The sequence below is a fragment of the Pezoporus occidentalis genome, unplaced genomic scaffold, assembly GCF_034315485.1.
Source record: "Pezoporus occidentalis ecotype Australia unplaced genomic scaffold, CSIRO_AGI_Poc_V1 ctg103, whole genome shotgun sequence".
Classification (NCBI taxonomy): Eukaryota; Metazoa; Chordata; class Aves; order Psittaciformes; family Psittacidae; genus Pezoporus; species Pezoporus occidentalis.
This window is the reverse complement of record NW_026912812.1, coordinates 230,906-256,964: the sequence shown is the minus strand read 5'-3', so window position 1 is coordinate 256,964 and position 26,059 is coordinate 230,906. Positions and strand designations below refer to the sequence as shown.

Sequence of the window (26,059 nt, the reverse complement as noted above, 5' to 3'; positions counted from 1 at the left end):
GTCTTTAAATGATGTGAACCACTCCTATTTAACGTGTAGATGTTTCTTAATCTATTCTCATAAATAATTGTGAGTTCAAAAACTCCTTATGGAAGTTTAGTGAAATTTACATGAATACAGTATAAACTAAGAAAAAAAAAATTAATAATAATTAAAATGAAATTAAACAGTGTAGCCAACCCAAGAAATCTTAAGTAGTTACATAGAAACCTTGGTTTTGATGAAGTTTCCAGTAATTCCCAGGGAGCAGAATGCTGCAACAGCAGGTGCTTGTGTCCTCTGCTGACCTAATCTGCAGGGCTTTTCACCTCAAATTGTTGATATAAAAAGTCTGAAAGCTGTACAGTATCTAATTCTGACCCATATGTTAAAATCAGTTATTCTGCTCTGTTTCATGTAAGCTATGTACAGCTCCTGCACCTGGAATTCAAACACATTTTACAGTGGCCTGGTATGCAGTTCATCTTGGAGCAGGATTGTTAATGCTGTAATCAGACGCCTTCTGTAAGCCAAAAATTCTGTAAAATGCAAGTTTTTATAATACAACAGATTACTGAAGTTCCTTAAACCATGCGTATATACCAATAAATGGGAGATAAGTTCTGATGGCAGTTTTGCAAAATGCAGTTCTAAAATAATCATCTTAAAAGGCATGAAATTTCTCAGTGATTTTATTATTCTGGAGCACTGGAAATAATATTTGCGCTGCTGTAAAAATAGTCTCAACATTCCTAATATAAAGGCAATTACAAAACATTAATAGCTCCCACTCAGAAGTCATGAAAACCTAAATTTCACATTGAATAGAAACCTCAAATACAAATAATATACTGTACCATTTTAGATCATTTGTGTTTAAAAGAAAGCTCTTCATCTGCAGTAACTTCGTAACAATTCCTTGTCATACTCTATTAAGGTTTGAAAATTACATACATGTCCTAGTTTTTTAGTTGGTCAGGAAACAACTTTCAAGTAGCATTAGTTTACAGTAAATATTTTGTGGGATTCTTAGAACCTGTTTTAATTTCCACCCTTTAAACAGTTACATTAATTTTGTTCTAGGCAAGCCACTGGCTCCAACTGACCTAATGTTTGCCACTTCTGATGGATGCATCTGTGTGAAGCCTGTGTACAAGACAGATTATGAACATATTTCAAATGGAGCTGGTCACAGTAAGATCTATTTTATGAAACTAATTAGAACATTGAAATACTTATATTAGCCATTTATTGAGTTTAACCTGAACGTAGTATTATACTACATTATATTTCATGTGTTTTGACACTGTACACCATTAAAGCAAACTGTCAGACTATATGATTTTAAAAAAACACACCTATGTTTCATTAACATTTTCCAGTTCATATTACTAGAAGTTATGGAAAGCATTTTAAAATTTGTCCTTAACTGGTGCTACAAACCATGAGTTCTTTCAAACCACTGAGACAGCAAGATATTTCAGCAAGCCCAAAGTCTCTTAGAGATTTCTTTTTAGACAATTAGTGACCAAATTTACAGCAGATGACTAACCTATCTGACCTTTATGAAAACTGTTTCTTTATCTCTTTGTTAACAATAGATGCAAAGACATAGGAAAAAGAGTCTAAGAAATGACTCAGAGTTTAGAGGCACATGTAGTCATAACACCCTCCCTTCAAAGTCAATATTACCACCCGAGAAAGTGCAAGAGCTGTGTAATATTAACCTTTAGGTGCATGAAATGAGGAAAATGAGGAAAGAATATGACAATGATAAAACTTTCTCAATCTCATCAGTGAATAACTGACACATTAAATAAATTGTATATTTTATTTTTATGTAATTCTGTGTGTAATACATCCAATGAAAAAGATACCTGCAGCAAGAGTTCTCCTTCCAGGATCTGCATTCCTTCTCCCCGTTTTGCTCCTCTACAGTTTTCCTGAATGCCATTTATCTCTGGTCTGGTAGAGTTAGAAGACTTTAATGCAACTAGAACAAAGAAAGAAAAAAGCTGAGTGATCTTTGAACAGCTCACTAGAAATTGAGGTGATGATGTGCTATTTTGTGTAAGGAAAAACTGTATTTTAAAAATGCTTACAAAGTCAACCTAATAAAAGATTTTTGTTTCAGACATCTTCCTCACTGTTAGAGATAACCCCAATTTTCCTGTTAATAAAGGAGTTTTGTTATCATACAACAACCTTCTATAACCTGGTAACAACTCAACTATGGTATGACAACATGGTACGGTGTGAGGTATATCTCAGCTATAAGCCTGCTCTAGACCAAAAGCTCCCTTCAGAGAAACGAATGAAAGAAACAGGAACCCTAAATGCATACTACACACTAAAGAAAACAACGAAATCTATTTCAAACAAAAAGAATGAGTTCTTTCTGCCATAGCTAAATTTTAAACTGTTTAAACGATTAAGCAAAGTTTCTAACTTCAGATAAAATACTGTAACCATAGATCATTTTTCATGTTACGAATTCATTCAATTGAAAAAAAAATAAAAAATTACTCAATGAATAAGGGATGAAGAATCAGACCAAATTGCTACAAAGTACATGAAAGACATACTCCCTCCCATCTCTTAATGTGTCTTCTAATAAACAGGATGCTGTTAAGTAAAACTAGATATTCAAAGATTGTCCACAACTTGGAATTTATCTGGTTTCCACATCGTTTGTAAAAGAAAAAATAAAATTCTCCAAATCTGAAATTAGTCTGAGCAGTTCTGTGGCTCCTAAGCAGCTTAAAGCTATTTGAGTGACTGTATCTTTACCCATAAAGCTAAACATCACCACTCCCCACAAAATTTCTAAGCTGCAAAGCAAGTGGAACTTACTAAGGCAGCAGCGCTTCTGTAAAATAACCAATGGCTTATATCAAGCAATAAGATATTCACCCTAAATTCCCACTGATTTTTCAACCTGTGGAAAACCTTCATTTTTAGCTGCTCAGAACTCTAGTCAAGTACCCTGAAGAACTGTTTGCTCACTTTTTAACTAAGGTAAATGATAATTTACAGTATGTACATTAACTGAAAGATAAATTATTCCTTCCAGGTTTTTTTCAAGCTATCACCACAGCTAACAACTTTCAAGCCAGACAGTTTTCATTAAGATATCCCATAAAGGCACCGCAGAGGAAAAATATATTCTAAAACCACCTTAACTGATTAATCAGTCAGGAATTTATCCGAAGGTTTGCTTTGAAATTAAAACCTTAATGCACTTCTTCCTACCATAGAGTCAAAAAGACCTGCAACGGGCCACACAGAATTGCAACTGCAAATTCATTTGAAATTCAAGTGAGTGGAAGATGGAGCAATATATTTTTCCTAAGCATTAATTTAGAAGGATATCTAGAACATTCACTAAGTCCCCTTGAAGTCCCCTCACCCCCATGTAATTAAACTTCTTTATTAATATACTGCAAGCAAACATTATAAAAAAAAAACGCTAGGAGGATTTTAGGTTGACAAATATACTACGAGAGTAACAAACAGAAACAACATAGGTCCCTGACACTGAGCAACCCCAGATACCTGGATGAAAACTTTCAATGTGTGGTTTGATATAGTCAAATTGAAGGCTGCCAGATCCCAACAAGTGGCCTTGGGACAAGACAATGGGAGGGTTATCTTGTAAAGTAATAATTCTGAACAGACTTAGTCACAACACACAATGCTGTGGCCTCATAAATATTAGCTAAAGATACAGTAATAGATGATAAGAAGAATTAAAACTAAAAAGCACAACTCGTCCAAAGGTAATATATTACAGTGAACATCACCTAGTTTAAAATCAGCTATGTATTCTCATACTTCTCAGAGTCTACGTTATTTAGTCAAAGTAATTCCAGTAGTTCACTGCTTTATAATCTTTGAATCCTGAATTAAGTACAACTCACTTCAGCCTATCCCCTTTTAATTTTCAGCCACAGGAAATTAAAACACGAATGCTCCCACAGAGTAAACAGAAAAAAAAATTTACATGCATACGCTAAAACACATGAAAAACAAAGAATTTACCTCTCAGGATCTCCCACTCGTAACTTTAGGGTAACAAAATTAAAGAAAAGTTGTTTACACCTGTTAAGAATCTGTTACACAATTTTAGCAAGAGGGCTATGCTGTAAACAGGAGCTTTCCAAGTAGGTTAATGACTGTCTCTTAATTTTATGTCCAGCAACAAGTATCATTTCCATTGCTCAGACTTTCCTGGTTTGAAGTAAAAGCTAAATCCCAAAGACAACAGAACTAGACGGTGACCTTTAATAGGTTTTTTTTTAGACACAGAACAACATTATAGTGTCTGGTACATTTGTTTTACAGTTGTGAAATGTTTTAGCACTCAAAACAGCAAATGTGAAAGATAGTCAGTTTTACACTGTACCTAAAAAGACAAATCAGGTAACAGTAACAGTGTTTACCAGCTTCTAATCTCTAGTTCTAACTGTTACATTCAGGTGATAAGAGATTTGTACAGAGTTGTAGTGTATTTTAACAGACTAACAGTATTGTCTGGGGAAAAAAAAAAAAAAGTCTGACATAGAACTATTTCAGGTCTGGAACAGAATTCCAGAATCCAAGCAATTGAGTTCTACCTACTGCCAAATGCCATCTTTCATTTAATTTCATTCACTGACATACCTGAAAGGGCACTACCTGTATTAATTGTTGCAGTTAATAAAGTAACTGGAGACACACAGAATTCAGCATAAGGTATACATCAGCATCTATCCAGCCAACTTTCTGATGAGCATTTATACAGAATCTTACTTTAACACACAAAAACTCAAGTTGCCAACTTTACTATCACTTCAAGAAAATATTATTGGCAGTTAAACTTCTTAAAGTAATACAGAGGCATACAAAAACCGTTCCAGTACCCCTTACCATGAAAGAAGTGACACACCTGCATTACTTGTAAAAGTATTCAAAAGGAGTATCAGTAAAAATGAAATCTAATAAAAATGACTTTAACCTGCATGTGACTACTGTATCGTGCAACAGTCAGTTGTCTGGCCCATACAAGAGATTAAGATCCCTAGGAGAGTGTATCAGGACACTGGCAGTACTCAACTCAGCCAAACCAAGTTCTATTATACTGTTTTTCTCAAATCTAGACACTATTTAATCTGAAGAAAAGTGCATTTTTGCAAAGCATCAGAAAGAACAAAATAAATATGAAAAGAAATAAAGGTATTTTTTTCTGTGTTGAGTGAATAAAGATTTTTTTCTGACATAAATGAAGGAAATAAACCACATATGTTGGTACTCAGCTGAGGAGTCTGGAGAGATTATTCTCCACTGAAACCTAATCATTCCCACACCAAATGCTTATTATTATTATAATAAGACTTTCCACCTCAATATTCACCTAAACCAGTCACATGTTAAAAGAGTGCTGAATACAAACTGATTCAGTGACTGCTGTCTGAAAAGCTTCTCTGAAATCATACAAGATACTCTGCAGTTAGAACCTTTTCTCTTTCCTACCTTTTCTTTCCCAAAGAAAAAGCATAGCAGAAAGTTTTTGAGGACCCAGGGTAGCTGACCCAACAGAGTTGTAGAGAAACAACTATCAAGATATAAAATTTTAACTGGGCCCTTTAAAATCATATTCAGATGCAACAAATTACTTAAAACAGGCTGGAGATGATTTTTACTTTTAGGTAAATGATCTGTTAAAGCCTAAAACTGTATTGAAGTAACACTTGCCTAATATCACAAGTATATCGTTAGCACATCAGCCATGCAGTCCTGGAATTTAATCTTAAAGAGCTTCCCAGAACTGCTTTCTATCAAATTTTGGCACAGTTCCCACAATTCAGCCAAACAGGTCAAAGTCTGCAGTCAGAGCCAATGTAGACTGTTTCATAACCTTTTCAGCAGAATTATGAATTCAACTAGTCTGTTCTAGATTACTGTAAAAAACAACAGTTCTGATGAGGGGGGTGGTCTTACTTCAGCAGCAAATGCTAACCTTCAACATGATCACAACGCAAAACTAGACAAAAAAAGCACTACTGAGAAAACTGAGTTTGATACAAAGCTCTTGTCTAAATCACGAATACACACTAAACTGTTTATACTGGCAAAGGATCCATCTGAAGTAGGAGAAAAAATTACATATATCCATGTACCTAGACGCAAGCTTAGCTACCTCCATTACTTAAGATGATATGAAAAATTCGGCACCTGTTATCACCCATACTGTAAAGGGAAAAATGCTTATGAAAGTTAATAACACAAAGAAAAAAAAAAGCAATTAATGATTTTTTTTGAAAGATAAAACATGCATTGATTTCATACTTTATAAATAGTTACACTTCTACTAGATAGCATAAACTGTACGTTTCATTAATAAATATGCAAAGGATTGCTCCGTACTTAGAGATACAGGAGAAATTAAATGCAATTCTGAATTATTATAACTGTAACGTTTTAGTTACGTTACACGAAGAGGCAAGATTGACTTCTGTGTAGGCTGCATGTACATGGAAAACGCTGCACATGGAGACTTAAGTTTTTGCATTTCCTTCCCCTTAATTTATGAGTTATGAATAATGTTCAAGATAGCTTTATATTGTATATTTATATCCTACTAAAAGGTGAGCAATTATTTACACTAAAGTATTGGAAAAAAGCAATGTATGGTAGACATATCCTGGTTTTAATATTGAGAAGTTATCAATACTGAAGAGTTCCATATTTCCATTTTCTAATTGCACTATCTTGTCTTCCAACTATTCTGCCAACTATTAACAGTTACACTGAGAACTTGTGATATGCACCAATCTTTTTTTACTTACATGTCTGAAATAATTCAAGGGTAGTCTTCATTGTAAGCTGTAATACAACTTACAATACAGCTTGTAAATTACAGTAAACTGTGAATGGATGGAGGCACAACAACATGTATTTTCCATTACTAACAAAAAAACAAAGCATAAACACATTATTTTAAAAATGCCTCACTATTCTGATATAGTCTGAAGCACTATATGCAGAAAACAATTTACAAAACTAGTCATGGAAGTCAACTGGATTTTGTAAACATAAGCAAAATACAGGTGAAATTGTACATTTGGGATACCTTTTTTCTCTTAAGCATGTGAATGACAATGTGCCAATTTATGACAATACTGGAATTGCTTTCAAAGAATATATTTTACTTTTAAAGCAGAAAAATACCAATAAAACGCATGTAGGAGCTGCCTATGTTTTGATATTTCCAGAACAAAAGCAGAACACAGGTTAAAAAAATTAGTAAAAAGCAACGTTCAAACTCAGAGAACACAGTGTTTTAATTCATGTGCATATTTTCAGCTAACGCGGAGACATAAACATATCTATATATTTAGGAAAAGCAGCTGAAAGAACCTATGCGCCATGGGAGACTGGTAGTGATTCTTTGAGGTCTTGATTTGACATCAAAGAAATTATTCAAGGTTCAAGAGAGAGAAAACACCATAAAGCAGCTATCACAAGAGGATAAACCATACCACTATGAATACTTGCAACAAAATATTAGTAGGTTATGGCTGGTGAAGAAGAAAAAAAAAAAGGAAAAAAAAAAAGAGACTGAGGGGGAAAAGGGGAATAACACTTTTACCAGAGTATGTTTTAAAATGAGAGATTCAGCAGGGGGAATTCAAAAAGGAAAGGAGAACAAGGGTAAAAAAATGTAAGTAGTCAGGTTCTGGCAATTTCCTGGGCTTTTGAGAGTCAGTAATTTAGCTGCTGTACAGATGCTGATCATCATCTGATGTGCACAAATCTCTAGAAATCAAGAATTTCCAGGCATCATTTCCTTTGCAATGCAGATTTTGTGCATTTCCAGGCATCCAGTGCTTTCTCATTTAACCCAAATTCTATCTAAGTAAAATGCAACCTCATGCTTCTATACAAACATAGCAGAGAAGGCTCAAGCCCACCCAGGTGTGAGGATTTTCAAGTATACAAGATTTCCTTAATGTAGGAAAAAATGTAGGATTTGCCCAAAATGCTTAGGCTAGAAAGAAAACAGAATAATGAAATTTTCATCTCTAGAAGTGGATGATTCTGAAGGTTAAAACTGCTTTAATACAAAAGATTTCTATAGAAACTATTAGGGAACTTTAAGGTTTGCCACAAATGCAACTACAATAAAGCCATGTGTGTTTGCTACACTAAAGATATAAATCAAGATAAAGAACTTCTTATATTAAGGTTCTATTAAGAAACATACTTGAACATTTCACAGACTGTGGATGAAAACAGACTCACAAACCAAAAATAAGCCAGTAAGTATTTTGTCAGCGTCTGACTGAAATTACTCAAGGTACAGCTCCAGAACTTCCCCAGGGACCACTGTACGTACTTACACTTCTGACATGTTTTCATTCATATTTTATACTCAACTACAGAAAAGCACGTAAGTGGTACACCTTACTTGAACTGCTGATGAAGTCTAAACTATTTGCTTCAATCAACATAAAACAAATATACATGAGGAATAAAAACCGTACACAACACTTTTCTTAATGCCAAGTGTCACAGCTTTTTCAATGTGTGGTGAATTTTGGATTCACCGAAGAAAACCCATCTAGTATTAAAATGACCTTAGGTTTACCCCACGTTTTCCATTTATCTGTGATCAAACCCTATTCTTACAGAATTTAGCACAAAAGCTATTTTTGGCATAAGGAAGTCTGTTGCTTGCCCTTTCAAAACCGACATGCATCCGAGTGCAGACCAGTGCTACTTGGTTTCCAGGTCTACGGCAAGGATACGTTTCCAATGTTGAGAGTTACAAATCATAAGAGGGATAAAAAAAACTTGGCAGGAGTATCACCTTTTTTCTACCTAAACTTCAACCAAATCTCACTGGCCAAGACTCCAAGGGAGTCATGAATTTTCCAGAAGTCACATTTCTAGATCACATCTGTGATTTCATATTTATGAAACACTGAATGAGTTTACTGTTATACCGGGGGGGTGGGAAGAAAGAATCTAATTTTTCTGCTTATAAAATTAACTGATGTTAACAAAAAAAAAGCAGGAAAAATCCCTTTCAAATAGTTTTGGAGCCCTTCTGGACACCTATGTTGATAAACAACTTTATTAATATCTTACTTCCCCTTTAGTCCTGTGTTGATATGTTACGCTTGAACAGAGTGTGCATTTGAATATGTATATTCTATTGAAGATAATTTTAATACAGATTTGTCAATTTTGTCATTCAAATAATTATTAAATGGCATATCTATAGGAAAAAAATAACACAAAGGCATATCGGCAACTTTAAAATGCCTTAAAGTTTCACAAGGCGAAATGAAAAATTCAGCTACTTTGCCAGTTTACAGCATTGAAAGTTGTGCATTTACTGAACCACAACTTCAATAGCAGAACTACTTTATAATGAAACTAGGAGATGTATTTTAATAGCTTGTTGTACTGATAAGGCATTGTTCTGCTAAGTGTGTTACTACATGGGCAAATACTAAACAGGAAGAAGAAAACCATAAACTCCTTCTTTCTAGCACCTGTAATATGGGAAAGCCTCTGTGAAAAAGCTCCCACTCTCCCTGGTATGATTTTTATACAGCAGAAAGCCTCTTACAAGAAAGGAACCTTAACCTCATTCTTCTATAGAAAGCTGAAAAGGTAACAGCAGGTAACCAGGACAAGGAATTAGGTCCTACCTAATGAGTTTATTTGTGACACACTAAATGTATAGCAATTTCCTAAGCCAGAATTTGGACAAGACACTGGGTTTCCATTGTTATTTTTGGAGAAAAACCACTAACTTCATGGTTAAATATCCTAAAAGAATGATGTTTTAACTGCAACAGTCTCCAAAATTGACAGGTGTCTTTCCTCACAGCTTCAGTCATGGCAGCATTTTAAGACGGCAGAACTACATATCCAAAAAATGAGAAAGACTTTCTACTGTTAATAAGCTGGCCAAAAATCAAGACAAATACCTAAACAGTATTCAGAAAGCATCACCCCTTAACTGACCCTTTGATAGACATTGTTGTGGTTTAAGCCCAGCCGGCAACTCAGAACCACACAGCCACTCGCTCACTGCCCCCCTTCGTCCCCCGCTCCAGGATGGATGGGGAGGAGAATCAAAAGAATGTAACTCCCACAGGTTGAGATAAGAGCAGTCCAGTAACTAAAGTATAACACAAAACCACTACTGCTGCCACCAATAATAATAATGATAAGGGAAATAACACGGAAGAGAATACAACCACTCACTACCCGCCGACTGATACCCAGCCTGACTCAAGCACTGATCTAGCCCTTCTGGGTAACTGCCCCTAGTTCATATACTGGGCATGACGTGCTGTGGTATGGAATACCTCTTTGGTTATTTTGAGTCAGGTGTCCTGTCTCTACTTCCTCCCGGCTTCCCCTCCTCCCTGGCAGAGCATGAGACTCAGAAAGTCCTTGGTCAAAGTAAACATTACTGAGCAACAACTGAAAACATCGGTATTATCAGTGCTGTTCCCAGTCTGAAAGTCAAAAACACAGCACTGCCAGCTACTAAGAAGGAGAAAAATGACTGCTACTGCTTAACCCAGGACACACATAAACAAAGCAAGCTCCTGCCTTAGAAAATTGCCCTGGAGGACAACCACACAAAAACTAAAGATGAGCAATAGCACCTCGGACGCCACAAGTTTTCAGTTTCTCGCTGCAGTGACACGCCTTAAAAGAACTGACTTGTGTGAACTTACTGAGTTTTTCGTGATTAGGAAGGGGAGAGATTGGTGGATTTTGAAGCTTTTGGGTTTTTTTGCTTTTCTTGTTTGTACTGGGGAGGGGTGTGTGTGGTGGGGGGGTGTGTGGGTGTGTGTTTGCTTTCAAACTACTTAGAAATACAACCTATTCTGAGAATCTGACAGCACAAGGGACCTTTCTACAGCTGTGATACTACTTGGCCATGGAGCTGATATGGTGGCCATGATGTGTTGCTGAAGTATCTTTTATCTCTGGAGTTGACAATTCCATGCCACACTTTAAAAGGGATTTCCATCTGTTTTCACATAACTTTTTCCATAGTTTTCCAGAAAATATGGGATTTTGCCAGATGTGCAGAAAGAACAGCCTATTTCACTGACTCTTCATTTCACACACATTCCTTTCTTGTTCGGGAATTCCATGTATTCTTATTTCTAAAGAAGCTTTGACAATTGAAAGGGTGCCCGTAAGTAAGTGCCACTTCCTCTTGAAATGTTTTTGAAGCACATTCAACCTTCACTGCGGCTGAAATGCCAGTAAAAAGCTAGAGCTGGAAGGTGCAATATCTCAAATGAAACAAAGCAACATTTTCAGTTGGTAACTGCTGCGACATCAAAGAAAACAGCAAGCTAAAATTTAAGAATACTTAAGTCCCTCCTCCTTTTATTTTTTTCTGAAATCCTAGTAAGACTTACTTTGCCACTAGGCACCTTCAACTCTTCCGTGCACATTTTATCTCATCCAATTTATTCCTTTGCCCTCCTGTGATAATGCTGCCCATTAACCTCAACAGCTCTTCTCCCTTCTCAGTGTTACCCTACTTGGTATATCCATAGAATTCAATCATAACCCCTAGCCTTTATTTTGCCACACTAAGCCGGACAAATTCAGTCTCATCTGTGATACACACTCTCTGGGCCTCCTCTGCACGTGTTCTAATGATACGTGTAATACCCTAACTAGATTCTACAAACCACAACCTTCTAAAGAATCTCCATTGTTTTAAACTGAATTTGATAAATTAACTATGCATTATGAGAAAGCACTATCCAATTCTATTTCCAAGACTCTTTCAGGAGACTACAAAATTTTCAGAAGGAATAAACAAAAGACAAGTAGTCCAACTTAATGAACAGTCCTCCCCACCACTGTATTTGAGTCCCGCCAGAAAAGCCAATACAAAAAACAACTGCAACTTTATGAAAATACTTGTCATTGATATTTTGTAACTGGATTTACCAAAGTAAAAAATATTCTTAACATTCTAGGAGGTGGTTTGAACATCTGCTCTCTGGCTCCCAGACTTCTGAAAACACTTACATAATGGGAAATACTGTTTTAACATGGACAATTGTAAGAGAGATTGATATGGCTATATGCAAGAGTACTGTACAACTCCAGAAGGTCAGTTCCATACAACAGACTTGATACATAAAATTTGTGGTTCATATACCAAATAAACTATTTAGAAACCTCACAGTCTAAATACCATGTGTACTTCAGTTTCCTAAGTTTCACTATAAGCCCAAACATGTATAGCTGCTATACCTCCCTCTCTAGATGGGGAAGAACGGCTTGGTATCTGCTTCACCCTGACCTCAAGCATGATTCAGAAACTAGGTGTTCTCCTGACTGTCCTCCATATGGCATAAATCCAGCTGGTGGCCAATGATTTCTTTTGTATGCCTGGAGAAAGTTACATATCCCATTTTCACAGTACCAAGGTATGCTAAATTCATGTTTCACTCCCCCCTCTGCTTACAGGTGGTTCCCAATCCTTTCTTCCACTTCAGTCTTAAGGAAGTCTTAAAGCTGAGGGTACAAATAATACCTACTCTTCCTGTTGAGGGTTTTTGTTTTTTGGGTTTTTGTTTTCATGATAGAAGTTTCCCAAGCCTGAAAGTTACAATTAGAAAACAGATTCCCGTCCAGGCCACAAAGGCCAAGATCAGACCTTGATCCAGTCACTGCTGAATGAGCCATTCTGCTCTTCTGTGGGATGTCTGCTTCATGTGAAATGCATAGCCTAGTCCAGAAAAACCCAGTTCTGAAAGAACTTTCAATCAATTTAATTAAGCTAAATCATTTAATAGGGAGCATACTGAATTCATCCTGACAGCAGGTTTCTTAGGCTGCAAGTCATTTTTATATACAAAGCTACAACACTGGTAAGGGTATCTGCTCACAGAATGGACACTGCAATGGAGAATTGGCATTCACTGATTTTGGTCTCCACATAGAAAAGAAAGTCAGAAGCAAGCTTAGGGCCAAAATCTGATGGCAGCTTTATTTACAATGAATGTAATAATGTGCATACATTTGCTTGTGAACACCTGCATGATATTAAGCTTGTTTTTACAGTTACATAGATTGTTCAGGTTCTTACCAAGATAAATGTACTTTGGTTTCTTTGCCTCAAAATTTCAGTTAGAAGTTTGTACCATGCCTTTATCAGGCATATTCAGATTCATATTAAAGTAAGCACAAATCAATGCATATTTTAATGGTGCCATTTATCTTTAAAAATAAAAAAAAAAATAAAACTCTGCCAATACAGCCAAAGATCAAATGAAATAAAATCTAAACAGGAGGTTTCATTTACTCTGCCACAAAAAATAATGTTCAAGGTGGCAAAGACAGATCTATTTGATAATTATGTATTTTCTGCTAAATTATTCCATATGCTTAGAGTATCTGGGATTTAGCCAGGAAGAAAAGCAAAAGCACTTCTGGTAGTTGCGCAGTTCCTCCCCAGATGTGTGTCAAGTTGTCTTTGCACAACTGATTCTTAAGTAAAAAGATTTATATTATCTGTGTTCACTACGTTCACCAGGAAAATGACTCGCCCAATTCCAGAAATATATGCACTTAGCTTAACAGTTTAAAACATGAAAGAAAATCATGCAAAAATACTTGGAAATAATCTATTGGCAATTTCACTCAATTAGCTCCACCTGCTTTACTAGGCCTTGTGAATTATTAAACACAACATTTATAAATACATTCCTTTGACAACTGCCATTAATGACAAGATATGTTTATATAGAACAATCCAGCATAGTTGCAACTATTCATCTGTTTCATCTTTTAACAGAAACTAAGTTTTACTCCCATATTTGTAATCTGAGACATTTGCTTCAGTTCTAAAATTACTCCATCTAATTAAAGATTAGCTTTGATAAAACAGAAACTATTATTAGCTTTAATATGCTAGTGAAGGAAACACAGAGACAAGATGACACAAAGCTCTTCCCAGGAGGCCCTTGTGCAGGAGGATTCTGAACTCATGAAGACTGTTTTTATTAGTGGTTGTAAACTATATCATATTCTGATCATGTTTTGGGTTTTTTGTTTCAAATACGATGTTCCTATGAAGTGTTTTGTAGAAATGAGTACCAATGGATTCTGGTAACCAGGATTCTGGATCCTGACCTTACAGTACAGAAGGAACAGAAAATGAGAATTTTTGGCAAAAATCTATATGCATCGCCCTTAGTGCCTTGCATGTCACCAATTCTGGGAAAAAAGTTGCCAATCCTAATTTAAGCAATTATTTTTACCTACATATTTAATAAATATATCACCATAAGTTTATAAAAAGAGACAGAAAAATGGTTTAATTTTCCAGAGATGAAAACTTCTAAGAAGAGTTTGATAGCACTTACAAACTAACAAATTTTGGACACAGTTTATTAATTCTGCTGTTCAGTTTCAGATGTCTGCATTCCATACGAGTATAAAGTTGAATGATCCTCATTCTTATAGCAAACCACAAATAATAAGATAGAAACAAACACAACAGTTCAAAGAATTAAATGGTTTTATTTGTGAAGGTAGGACAGCCATCAAGAAACTACCCCCAGCTTGCTTTCCTATCTTGAAAGTGGACACTGCTAACTCTACCACTTGGGTAGCTTTAGCAGCAGACATATTTGCCTTTAAGCTACGATAGTTCACAGCATATAGTGCTCATGTAAAACAAAGCCAACAGCACTTCCTTAATACAGTGAGTAGATGGCCACTGCAACTCAACATTCACAGCCACCCAGCTTCAGACACTGCTGCAGAGCTCAACTGCTAATGTGAGGCATCAACATTTCCTGACCCAAACATATTCAAAGCAAGCAGGCTGTGCAAAACCGCTGGAAAAGTTGGTGACTTAAGTTATTTTACCAATTTAAAAAAAGTTAAATGATCATGTACCACAAAACTGGAGACAGTACGCATGTGTACTGAACTACTAGGCAGGAAAAAAAAAAAAGGAAATAAAAAACACCCTGCTAAAAGCATAACTTCTGACTGGTTTCTCAGGTATGTCTAAACACAAAGTTCAAGTGCAAAAGGGAATTAAAGTGGCAAATTACTGGTGATGACTATACTAATCTGTAAACAGAGGAAGGTACCAACCTTTAGAAAGCAAAAACAGCAGGCCAGATAGACATGATCTGTTTTGCACAAAGCATATCCAGAACCACTGAGATGGATCCGAATTTGTTCAATCTCATAAACGACTGACAAAATTGCCAGGCATTCCTTCTTGAGGACAGCCTGGTTTTCTAGGGCAGACAAAGTTATCGTATTGCTATGAACTTTCCTAGCCTACTTCTAGCTTTAGCAATGAAAGAAGCGCTTGAAAAAATTTAAAAAAAATGTCTATAGTAACAGATTTGTTTTACTGCTCTTCATGTCTGGAGGATTGTGAAAACCATTAATACTTGCCTGTCTCCTCAGACAGAACTGGGAAATAATTTTGATGGAGTTCAGTAATGTATTTCTTAAGAAAGGAACTATGGGTGTTTAGTCTAGTTAGTACTGTAGTAATTCACAACTTTCTGCTTTTATGTAGCAAATGGCATTTCCATCCTTAGATCCCAGTGCCAAAAATATCTACTGTTTCATTCCAAACATTTAGCAGTATGCAAACATAAATATATAGCTGCCAGCTTTGCAGAATAAATTGAAGTTACAAAATACTCGACATCCAACCTGTTCTCCAGAAGGAACTTACTCTGCAAACAAAACAGCAAAATTTTCTGCTACAAACAATTCAGCCTTCCTTCAAAACTAAAAATCAAATTTGAGTATCACAGCTGATTACAACATTTACCTTTGCATGGCATGAAAAAAATACAAAAATAAGCCTTTATAAAATTATTATTTCCACCTCTTAGATCCATTTATCATATGCATGTGATTTCCTTACATAGAGCCTTTAAGTGGGGTGATAATTACTCTCATATTCAATATGAGCCTGTTATTATATTCAGCAAGGAGATAGCAACATTTTCAGAGAAGTACATGGAAAAGGTGATGCTGCAGCAACGTTATATTCAGACTTACTGTATCAGCTAGCAATTTACCAGGTTGAGACTCATTTTCGAGTTACCAGAAATGACAAAATTATCATTTAAGCGTAAATACATTAAGGCTTTTATCAATGTCTTGAGCTATTATCAATGTCTTGAGGGGAAGAGGGTTCAGTTTGTGGCAGGTATATATATATAAATATAGTAAGTATCCCATAATATAGATTTTTTTTTTTTATTTCCTAGGTTAACATTTTTGATAAAAAGTAGCATTTAGTGACATGTTTTAGTGCTTTGGTTCCTGCTTATTTTAATGATAAAATCCCAAACAAAAATATAAATCTATTTCCCAGATCTCACAGATGCTGCCAGATGAGCTACACCCTCTGTTAAACATTAAGTTTCTAATTAAGGGAGATGAAATCCTCATGTGTCATGGGGCTAACAGTGAAAGCAATAATCTTGACTGTATCTTCCCAGAGAACCTACAACACATCTATAGGTTGGAAGTATGCCTATGATCATTTAATGGTATGATTTGCATTTCCCTCAAACATGGAGCTTGAATTCTTGATGCTAAGAAGGATCCTAATAGCACCTACTGGGCTCTTCCATCAAAGAAGGTGAACAGAAAGGAAAGAATCTTGTAATGACATGTTCTCACTGCTGTAGCTTGCTAATGCGAAAGGTGTGGGGGGGGAAGGAGATAAATTAAGGCAATTCCTCCAAAAATCTCCTGCACTTTCCATTTAATTTAATATGGGTCTAATTTGACATTTACTTTAATACGGATGTGGGTATGGGTGTTGGCTCATGCAGCCAAGGAATCTTCAGAATACTTGAAAGATACCTCAAGTATGAAAATATTTATATACAGTGTAAATTGTCATGTTTTATTTTCATCCAGAAAGGAATGTGACTCACTTTACAAAAAAGAGCAACTGTAGGCTTAGGGGCCATTACCAAATCCAAAGGAAGACACATCTTTTCCCGTATGATTTCCCACAGATAAGATCCAATTAAGTTTCAAGCAGCACACAACTTTGAACGGCACTAAAGATTTTGCAAAGCCTGTTTTCTCTGAGAGAAGTTTAAAGCAGAATTGTTTTCTGAACAGTTATAACCATCCAACAGTGCATTATTTGACTCTACCCCTTTCCATCTCATATCATCTTCCCTCCTTGTTCATTTCCATTTATGTTCCTTAATCAGACAAATCCTTTCCAAAAGATCATAAAGTAATTTATATATGGGACAAAATAAACATACCCCAGATCACATTTTATGAACCAGCAACTCAGATCCATTTGGTGAAGGATGATCTGCTTGAACACACTGGCCCACTATCACAAATATTTTTCTTTACAATCAAGGCCTTTTATTGTTTATAAAAGTTCACCTTTATTTGGCCTGTAGAGCAAAACAAGATTTATTTTTTTTTCAAACCTATTCCCTATTCCCACTCCTGCAAGCTATTTCAATTAAGCAAGCAGAAATCATGTCCGAGAATGAAACCAGGTCGCACACCACAGTACTTAAAAGTGCAGGCAGTCAGCTACTCATATTTTTTTAACATTTTCCCAATCTTTCTTTTGTATCACTCATGAAAAAACATTAAAACAGAAACATCATAGCTTAGCATGAACTGATTGCCTGGTAACCTTTTCTTCTGCTATGGTTTGAGAAAAGCAAATGCCTATTTTGCTCTTCAATTCTGAAGTGACTTAAATATTTAAGTGATGGTTTTAAAATGTTTTCAAAATATACAATCTGACTAAATGCAACTGGAAAGACTGTTGACTGCTAAAATCTTCCTAGTTGAACTCAAATATACAAATCTCCTAACATCAGGAGTTTATCCTCAAAAATTTGCTAACAGAGATCACTTGACCTTTGAGGTGCTACAAATATTGTATGTAAAAAATTCCAAAACATTCTAGTGCTAGACCCACTAAAATGGAAAACTAGCATGCGCATCAGTGGTTTAATGCCCGAGCTCTGTCTGTCTTCTCCTCCCACCCTGACAAATCTACAAACTGTTGGCTAAATGTCGCTCCTGAAGTCACAGCTACTACTGGCTATAAAGCCTACTGTTACCAAACAGTAGTAATACTAGCAACTACAGAAAAATTAGGACCCAAAGTAATGAACTAGGACTATTTTTCCACACCTGTAAAATTAATTCCATTTTCAGTATCTTGCATAATATTCTTGTTCTCCATGTGAGACATCTGAAGAGGGATAGTTTATGAAGTTAGTTACAGGGCAGATGATGTTAATCAACCCTACTGGCTTATACAAAAAATGTTCCTGGCATGCATAGAGTAAAATGCTTTGCAAAAATGCAAGTTGCAGAGTAACTGAATTCTTTTCCTTACAATATCATACCCAGAGTCAGTTTCTTTTAAAAGCATTAACAGTAGCTATCACATTCTTAAACATGGCTGAACTTACGACATTGAAGAAACATGCTTACCAAGTTTAAAAGCACTTTACAGAATTAAGACATTAGCTTTTACTAGATTTGTTTAACATATATACAATAAAGATATAAAAACCTGTTTTAAAACATTCACATAACCTAAGTAATTTAAGTTTAAACAGATTGTGCATGATATTTTCCTCAACTTCCACAAGATACTCTCTTTTGACCCATTCCCAAAATGCAGTTCAGCAAGCCCTGAACTGTTTGTTGAAGCAGACTGGTGTTTCTCTTAAGACCATAAAAAAATTAAAATAAACAAATAGATCTCCTGTTACAGATATGAAGATAGGAAGTTGAAAGGCAAGCAGCCATTTCTGAGAGCAAGAAGTAGGCAGAAGGTTACAGGACTATGAAGTGTAGGATCAGGAATAAACTATCAATAAACTAAACAATGTTTTTGTCCTAAAGGGTCAATGGTATCTATATGCTGTCTGGGAATTTCTTAGCTTCTAATACATCAGCGGTAGTTCTCCTCAACTTAAAGTAGAGCCTGGAGTTGAGAAAAAGCAATCAGAAATTCAGGAGAGCAATTAGCATGCAGTGCTTTTACAGCTAGCCAGTTGTACCTAGTCACCTAATGCCAGAATTTCAGTTCAGTTGTTTGTTTGGCTTTGTGGTTCTTTTTGGGTTTTCTTGTTTTGTTTTTTTTAAAGGCAAAAAAATAAACATAGGGAATATAACTTCACTTTCGCTTTTATCATTTACTTTAAAACAGAAAAGTAAGTATCAGGAAACACGCAGTTGTTAAAATTTGCCAACTCTCACTTGGGCTTTGAAGCTTAATCAACCACATACCAAACCGTATACTGCTTTGTGGTTTCACGACAGAAGCAATGAACTCTTGCTCCACAACTATCACAGAGATGACAGTCACCTGCTGAATCACCAAAATCATATCCTGGCACACCCACATTTCTTCTGAGGTACTTCCCATTCAATTCCTGTCTGGGTACCTCTTCCTTGCTTCTACAGAAAAAAAGTCAGCAAGAGGAGCAGGCTTGTAAATTGCAACTTACCTTCAGATCTATTAGTGTGACACTGATTTAGCCACAAAAAGGAGAGACAAAAAAAAAGCTTGCTAAATTTTGAGGCGAGGGAAGAAAAGTCAGAAAAGAAAGAAGTTATTTACTTCCAAGTAGAATGAGATTTATGGGAAGTGGTGTGGGTTAGACAAGTGGACACTGAGGTGGACTGAGAACTGGCTGAATGGCAGAGCTCAGAAGGTTGTGATTGGTGTTGCAGAGTCTAGCTGGAGGCCCGTTCACTAATAACCTTGATGAAGGGACAGAGTGTGCTCTCAGCAAGTTTGCTGATGATACAAAACTGGGAGGAGTGGCTGAAACACCAGAAGGTTGTGCTGTCATTCAGTGGGACCTTGATAGGCTGGAAAACTGGGTGGAGAGAAACCTAATGAGGATCAACATGGGCAAGTGTAGGGTACTGCACTGGAGAGAAGCCGCCTCAGGCACCAGTATAGGTTAGGGGTTGACCTGCTAGAAAGCAGCTCTGTAGAGAAGGACCTTGGAGTCCTGATGGACAAACTAACTATATGTGCCCTTGGGGCCGAGAAGGCCAATGGTATCCCGGGCTGCATTAGGAGGAGTGTGGCCAGCAGATCAAGAGAGGTTATCCTTCCCATCTACTCTGCCCTCGTGAGACCATATATGGAGTACTGTGTCCCGTTCTGGGCTTCCCAGTTCAATAAAGGAAAGGAGAGGGTCCAGTGGACTGCTACAAAGATAGTAAGGGGACTGGTGCATCTCTCCTCTGATGAAGGACAGAAAGTTCTAGGCCTTTTTAGAATGGAGAAGAGACAACCAAGACGGATCCTATCAGTTCATGCAAATATCTTAAGGATGGGTGCCAAGAAGATGGGCCAGACTGCTTTCAGTGGTACCGAGTGACAGGCTATGGGATAACAGGCACAAACTGAAACACAAGGAGTTCCATCTGAATGTGAGGAAAAAACTTTACTTTGAGGGTGACAAAGCACTGGAACAACCTGCCCAGAGAAGTTGTGGAGTCTTCTTCTACAGAGATACTCAAAACCTGCCTGACGTGATCCTGTGCAACCTGTTCTAGCCGAACATGCATTAACCGGGGGGGGGGGGGGGGCTGGACTAGATGTTCTCCAGAGATCACTTCCATGTATGAAACAGGACAGTTTAAGTATTCTACTATTAAAATGCAATATTGAATTTTGCCACTATTACATTAAAAGGGTATGGAGGTAGGTTTGGAAGGTTCCTTTACAAGACCATTCAAGTCTGAAGGTTCCTTTACAAGACCATTCAAGTCTAACCCTTGCTATTTAATGATATTAGTGAATAAGCACTTTCTAACAGAAATCTCTCCTTTAAATTGAGAAAAAAAAAAACCACATAGACTTCACCAAACAGATGAAGTTGGTTTTTTATGCAAAATCGAAAAACTTTCCAGCAATTTAACAGAAAAGTTTCTGCAATGACTGAAGCATGGCAAGGGAGTCAAACATGCTTTTGGAAGGTTGCTTCCTTTCCAGCCCAAGACTGTATTACCTCTACTCGGGATATGGGACTTATTCCCATCTTATTTCACTGTCAAGGCCCATAGATGCACCCTGTTAAAGCCACATGCACGTCCTCAGTCTGAAAGATTAGCCCTTCCTTGCTCTTTGCAGAAACCTCTAGTCACCCCCTGCACTTAACAGGTTGCCTCTGAGGTCAGCGCAGTGAGACCTCAATTGTACTACACAGAGGAGAAGACAAATGGATTGCTTGGGGGAGAACTGGAGAGATACTCTGGAAAGACCCTAAATCACCAGGTTGGTGGTACATAAACAATGAAGATCTTGTTAAAGTCAAGGGAAACAATATCAGCTGCTCTCCCATTGTCCACAAAAGTAGGCATTCTTCATAAGAGGCAGTCAGGTTTGTTAGGCCTGATGAGCCCATAGTCTACAGATGAATAAGACTAGTACTCTCACAGGGTAACAGCTGAGGAAAGACTTCTTCACTTAATGAAGGGTAGCCATTTCAGAGTTGTACATCCATGTCAGAAGAAATACTAAGGAATTCAGGATAGCTGACGCTCCTAACACTGAAGGGAAGTAATTGCAAGCATTCCAGCAGAGGACCCGCAGTCAGCAAATATAGCTTGAGAGAAGCAGAAGAGGGACAGAAAGACACAGGCTGATCCATTCCTAAAAACCTTTTACAGCCAAGGGGCTCAAACCTTTCCTGCAGGGGAGCATAAGCTCTGTGCTCTACATTCAAATGCTGATAAAGTGCATGAAGAGAAGGAGCAATCTTTTTTCCTTCCACATCACTAGGAATAACTCATTTTATAAACCCAGGTTTATGCCACCTGATTAGCATACTGACCAGGAATTCATATTTGCATTGCTGTCCTTCTGAAGGATCAGCTACAAACCACAAAACTATGTATTAGGCTCCACCTGTCTACAGTTCCCCATTAAATAGGTCAAGAAAGCATATTAACAAAAGCCTTCAGTATCAGCGTGCTGCATGACGCCAGATACATTTCAACATCCTTTAATGTGACTGAATCAACAGCCTGGTCTCTGGTAAGAAACTATATATAGCACCATGCAAAGCATGATGGTATCAAATCAAAATTAAGAGCAGTTGTAAGGACAAGGAAAGACTGGGATCATTTTTTCTAGGCACATCTCTTATTGTTTGATAGAAGTACACCAAACAACAAATGGTACAAACAAGGAGGGGACTGGGAGCTACCCTTATCTTTTCCTCCAAACATGCAAAATATATACATGGTATGAAAAAAAATAAAATAAAAAAAATAAAAAATCAATAAGGAAAGATATCCTCCACTTTGTTTCTCTGACTTAGACACCAAAAGGAAAAAAATAAATTCACTGAAACTGAATACTTTGGTACAAAAAGCTAGCTACTCATGCTAGCCCACAGGAACTGTACCGCTGAAGATGTGACAATGCAGTCTGATGGGGGAATTAGCAGTTGACCAGCCAGTTCATGGACTTGCTATAGTAAATTTCTACTTTATGCAATCAGTTAGAATGTGTCTTCAGGGGGCAAGCATGTATGCCTTTCAGCTTATTAGATATTATATGATGCCATGCATAAGGTGTGCAGTACTGAACAATTCAAAAGGCACACAGGCTTAATTTCAAGAGGCAATTATTCAGTGGAAAAAAAATGAGTATCTCTTTGTTCAACTAAAAACCAGAGTTTAGCATGCATCACTAAGGGCAACTAATTCCTATTTGTATGTCCCCTTTAATGTTTGCAGCTGGCAAACAGTAAAACTATTTTCTTAAGGCTGTTACAGATAACTCTATTCTAATTCTTCAGTTTACTTCATTTAAGTTTCTAGAATACCTATAGTAAGCTTTATCACTAATAGAATACCTTGCTAAAACATACAAATCTGACAGGCATTGTGCATTGAGCTGCAGAAGTCCCAGAAGGCTTTTCCCAGGAACATTTATCAGTACATCAACTGAAACTCTGAAAAGCACTTTAGAAACTGGTTATTTCTTTTACCTTTTTCAGATTCTCTTTAAAAAGGCATTATAAATTAATTGATTACAACAACCGAGCTCCAGTAACTAGAATGAGGTTCCAGTTATCTAGCTAGCTTTCCAAAATGATTCCCAAAGCACTTATTCTTTAACTAGTTAGTGCTCTATCAAAGCATGTATGAAACAGAAACTGTTCTAACAGAGTTAATATTTTTGTTTACTTGGGAAAAATAAACAGAGTTATAACTGAACAGAACTGTAAACATCTACAGAGCTCAATCAGACAAGCAACTCTTATTTCCTTATCAGAACACAGATAAAGTTGAACAGGAAAAGCTAGAGCATTTCTCCTATCAACAAGCACAGGAGGAAAACTGCTGAGTCATCAAGGCACACAGAGCATTAAAAGCTATTGCAGCATTAACAGATTATTTGTACACATTTTTAAAGTGAATTCACACTGAAGTCTTAAGTTACCATGACATATTTTTTAAGGCCACAGTCAAGCAAACTATACTTTTCAAATTCAAATGGATGAATCAAAAGCCTATGGAAGACAGATGTTGAAAACCTGGTGCTACCTCTAATTATACTTCTCCACTCAAACTGTATTTGGAGAAGGGATCAAAAGTTACTGTGGCTGTATAACAAAACCAAAAAGCTCAAAATCTCATTATCTTTAGATGCTACAGTATAGTAATAAAAATGCTAACAAAGATTACAAGATTTGGAATACAAAGTGTCACAGAAGCAGCAGTATTTCCTGACACAGCTTTTCACCTTGCTACCCATTCCGGGTTTGAGTTCATACTAACCGTAAAAATGTCAGTTTCCAAAGCACATAGATGGTTAGCATAGGATAAATTATACTTTAGGCTCTGATCTTGCAAATGAGAGAATATTGTCTCTGAATTGGAGAGACATCAATTTGATGAACGGACCACTCAGTGGATAAAGAACTGGCTGGATAGTCGCACACAAAGAGTTGTGGTCAATGGCTCATTGTCCGGCTGGAGACCAGTAACAAGTGGTGTCCCTCAGGGATTGGTGGTGGGACCGGACTCATTCAACATCTTTGTCGGTGACATGGACAGTGGGATTGAGTGTTCCCTCAGCAAGTTTGCCGATGACACCAAGCTGTGTGGTTTGGTTGATACCCTGGAGGGAAGGAATGTCATCCAGAGGGACCTCGACACACTTGTGAGGTGGGCTGATGCCAACCTCATGAAGTTTAACCATGATAAGTGCAAGGTCCTACACCTGGGTTGGAGCAATCCCAGGCACAGCTACAGGTTGGGCAGAGAAGAGATTCAGAGCAGCCCTGTGGAGAAGGACTTCGGGGTGTTCACTGATGAGAAAATGAACATGAGCCGGCTTCAGTGTGTGATTGCAGCCCAGAAAGCCAACCGTATCCTGGGCTGCATCAAAAGGAGCGTGACCAGCAGGTCGAAGGAGGTGATCCTGCCCCTCTACTCTGCTCTCGTGAGACCTCACCTGGAGTATTGTGTGCAGTTCTGGTGTCCTCAACATAAAAAGGACATGGAAATGTTGGAACAAGTCCAGAGAAGGGCCACGAGGATGATCAGGGGACTGGAGCACCTCCAGTATGAAGATAGGCTGAGAAAGTTGGGGCTGTTCAGCCTGGAGAAGAGAAGGCTGTGTGGAGACCTCACAGCAGCCTTCCAGTATCTGAAGGGGGCCTATAGGGATGCTGGGGAGGGACTCTTCATTAGGGACTGTAGTGACAGGACAAGGGGTAACGGGTTCAAACTTAAACAGGGGAAGTTTAGATTGGATATAAGGAGGAAATTCTTTCCTGTTATGGTGGTGAGGCACTGGAATGGGCTGCCCAGGGAGGTTGTGAATGCTCCATCCCTGGCAGTGTTCAAGGCCAGGCTGGAGAAAGCCTTGGGTGAGATGGTTTAGTGTGAGGTGTCCCTGCCCATGGCAGGGGGGTTGGAACTAGATGATCTTAAGGTCCTTTCCAACCCTAACTATTCTATGATTCTATGATTTGCTGTAGCAGATATCCAGAGCAAAGTCCAGAACAGTATGCTTAAAACTAATCTATGGAGACTATGGAGAAAAGACAAATGCTTTGCATACTGGGACACAGGGTTTTCAAGAAACTTTACAACAGCTTTGGGAAACATAAAAGTCTCCTACATGACTTTCCATATGTAAATAATACATATAGGGCAGAGAAAAAGAGATAACCTTTTATTTCTCTCCCTTCCAAACTGAGTTCTAATAATGATTAACATTAATCATTGAAAACAGATTCAGAACAGAAAATCCAAACAACATGTGAACTGTCAGTATTTGTAGCCAGTTTCTCCTCTTTATCCTACAGATAAATTGGCATACTGAGCTCTTTGCAACATAAACATACTTTTCAATTTTAGGTGCTTGGTTTGGGGTATATTAAATGTCAGTTGCATCAACCCATAGTGGTACAGAGCTGTTAAGCTGCATGACAAGCTTAGTGAAAGAGCACTCCTAAAAAAAGAAGTTTCTGAGTAGGCTAAGAATGAGCACAGGATAGTGAAAACATACGTAGTTTGAGGTTTAAAGTGATGTCACAGCTACATGGCTCTTAATCATCATTTTGGAGGATCAGAATTTAGGACTTCAAAGTCTAAATCCCTACTTATGTCCTGTTACGTAAATACAGGCTAAAATAGCCTGTAGCAGACAGCCACAAATGCTCAGTATGAATCTCAGGGGATCAGGGACAGAAGGGGGAAATGTTGGTGGGCATGAGCAGGGGGTGGGGGGAGAACACAAGTACAGCAGCATGGAAGAACAGTCATGGATTAGGTAATAACTTGAATGGTACGACTGTCTGCTACTGAAATAGCTATACAATTCCAAGGTTCACACTTTGTAATAGTTTTGGATTGGGGCCAGGAGGAAGAGTACAAGAGGAAACACAGTTGGCTCTTTTGTGGGATTTTTTTTTTTTCCCAAATTTTTTTTTTTGTTCCCCTCCTACACTCTCAGGTAAGACTTAAAGACTCAAAGCAGCTCATTCAA

General features: G+C 37.3%; 1 protein-coding gene across 1 annotated transcript in view; it reads right to left on the bottom strand.

The window, feature by feature from the left end:
* AHR (aryl hydrocarbon receptor) overlaps window positions 1-26,059 on the bottom strand; it is a 59,388-nt gene that overhangs the window by 19,500 nt on the left and 13,829 nt on the right. The window contains exon 3 of the mRNA XM_062616503.1: window positions 1,857-1,972. Coding sequence (XP_062472487.1) covers window positions 1,857-1,972 — 116 coding nt within the window. The remainder of the gene's footprint in view (window positions 1-1,856; window positions 1,973-26,059) is intronic.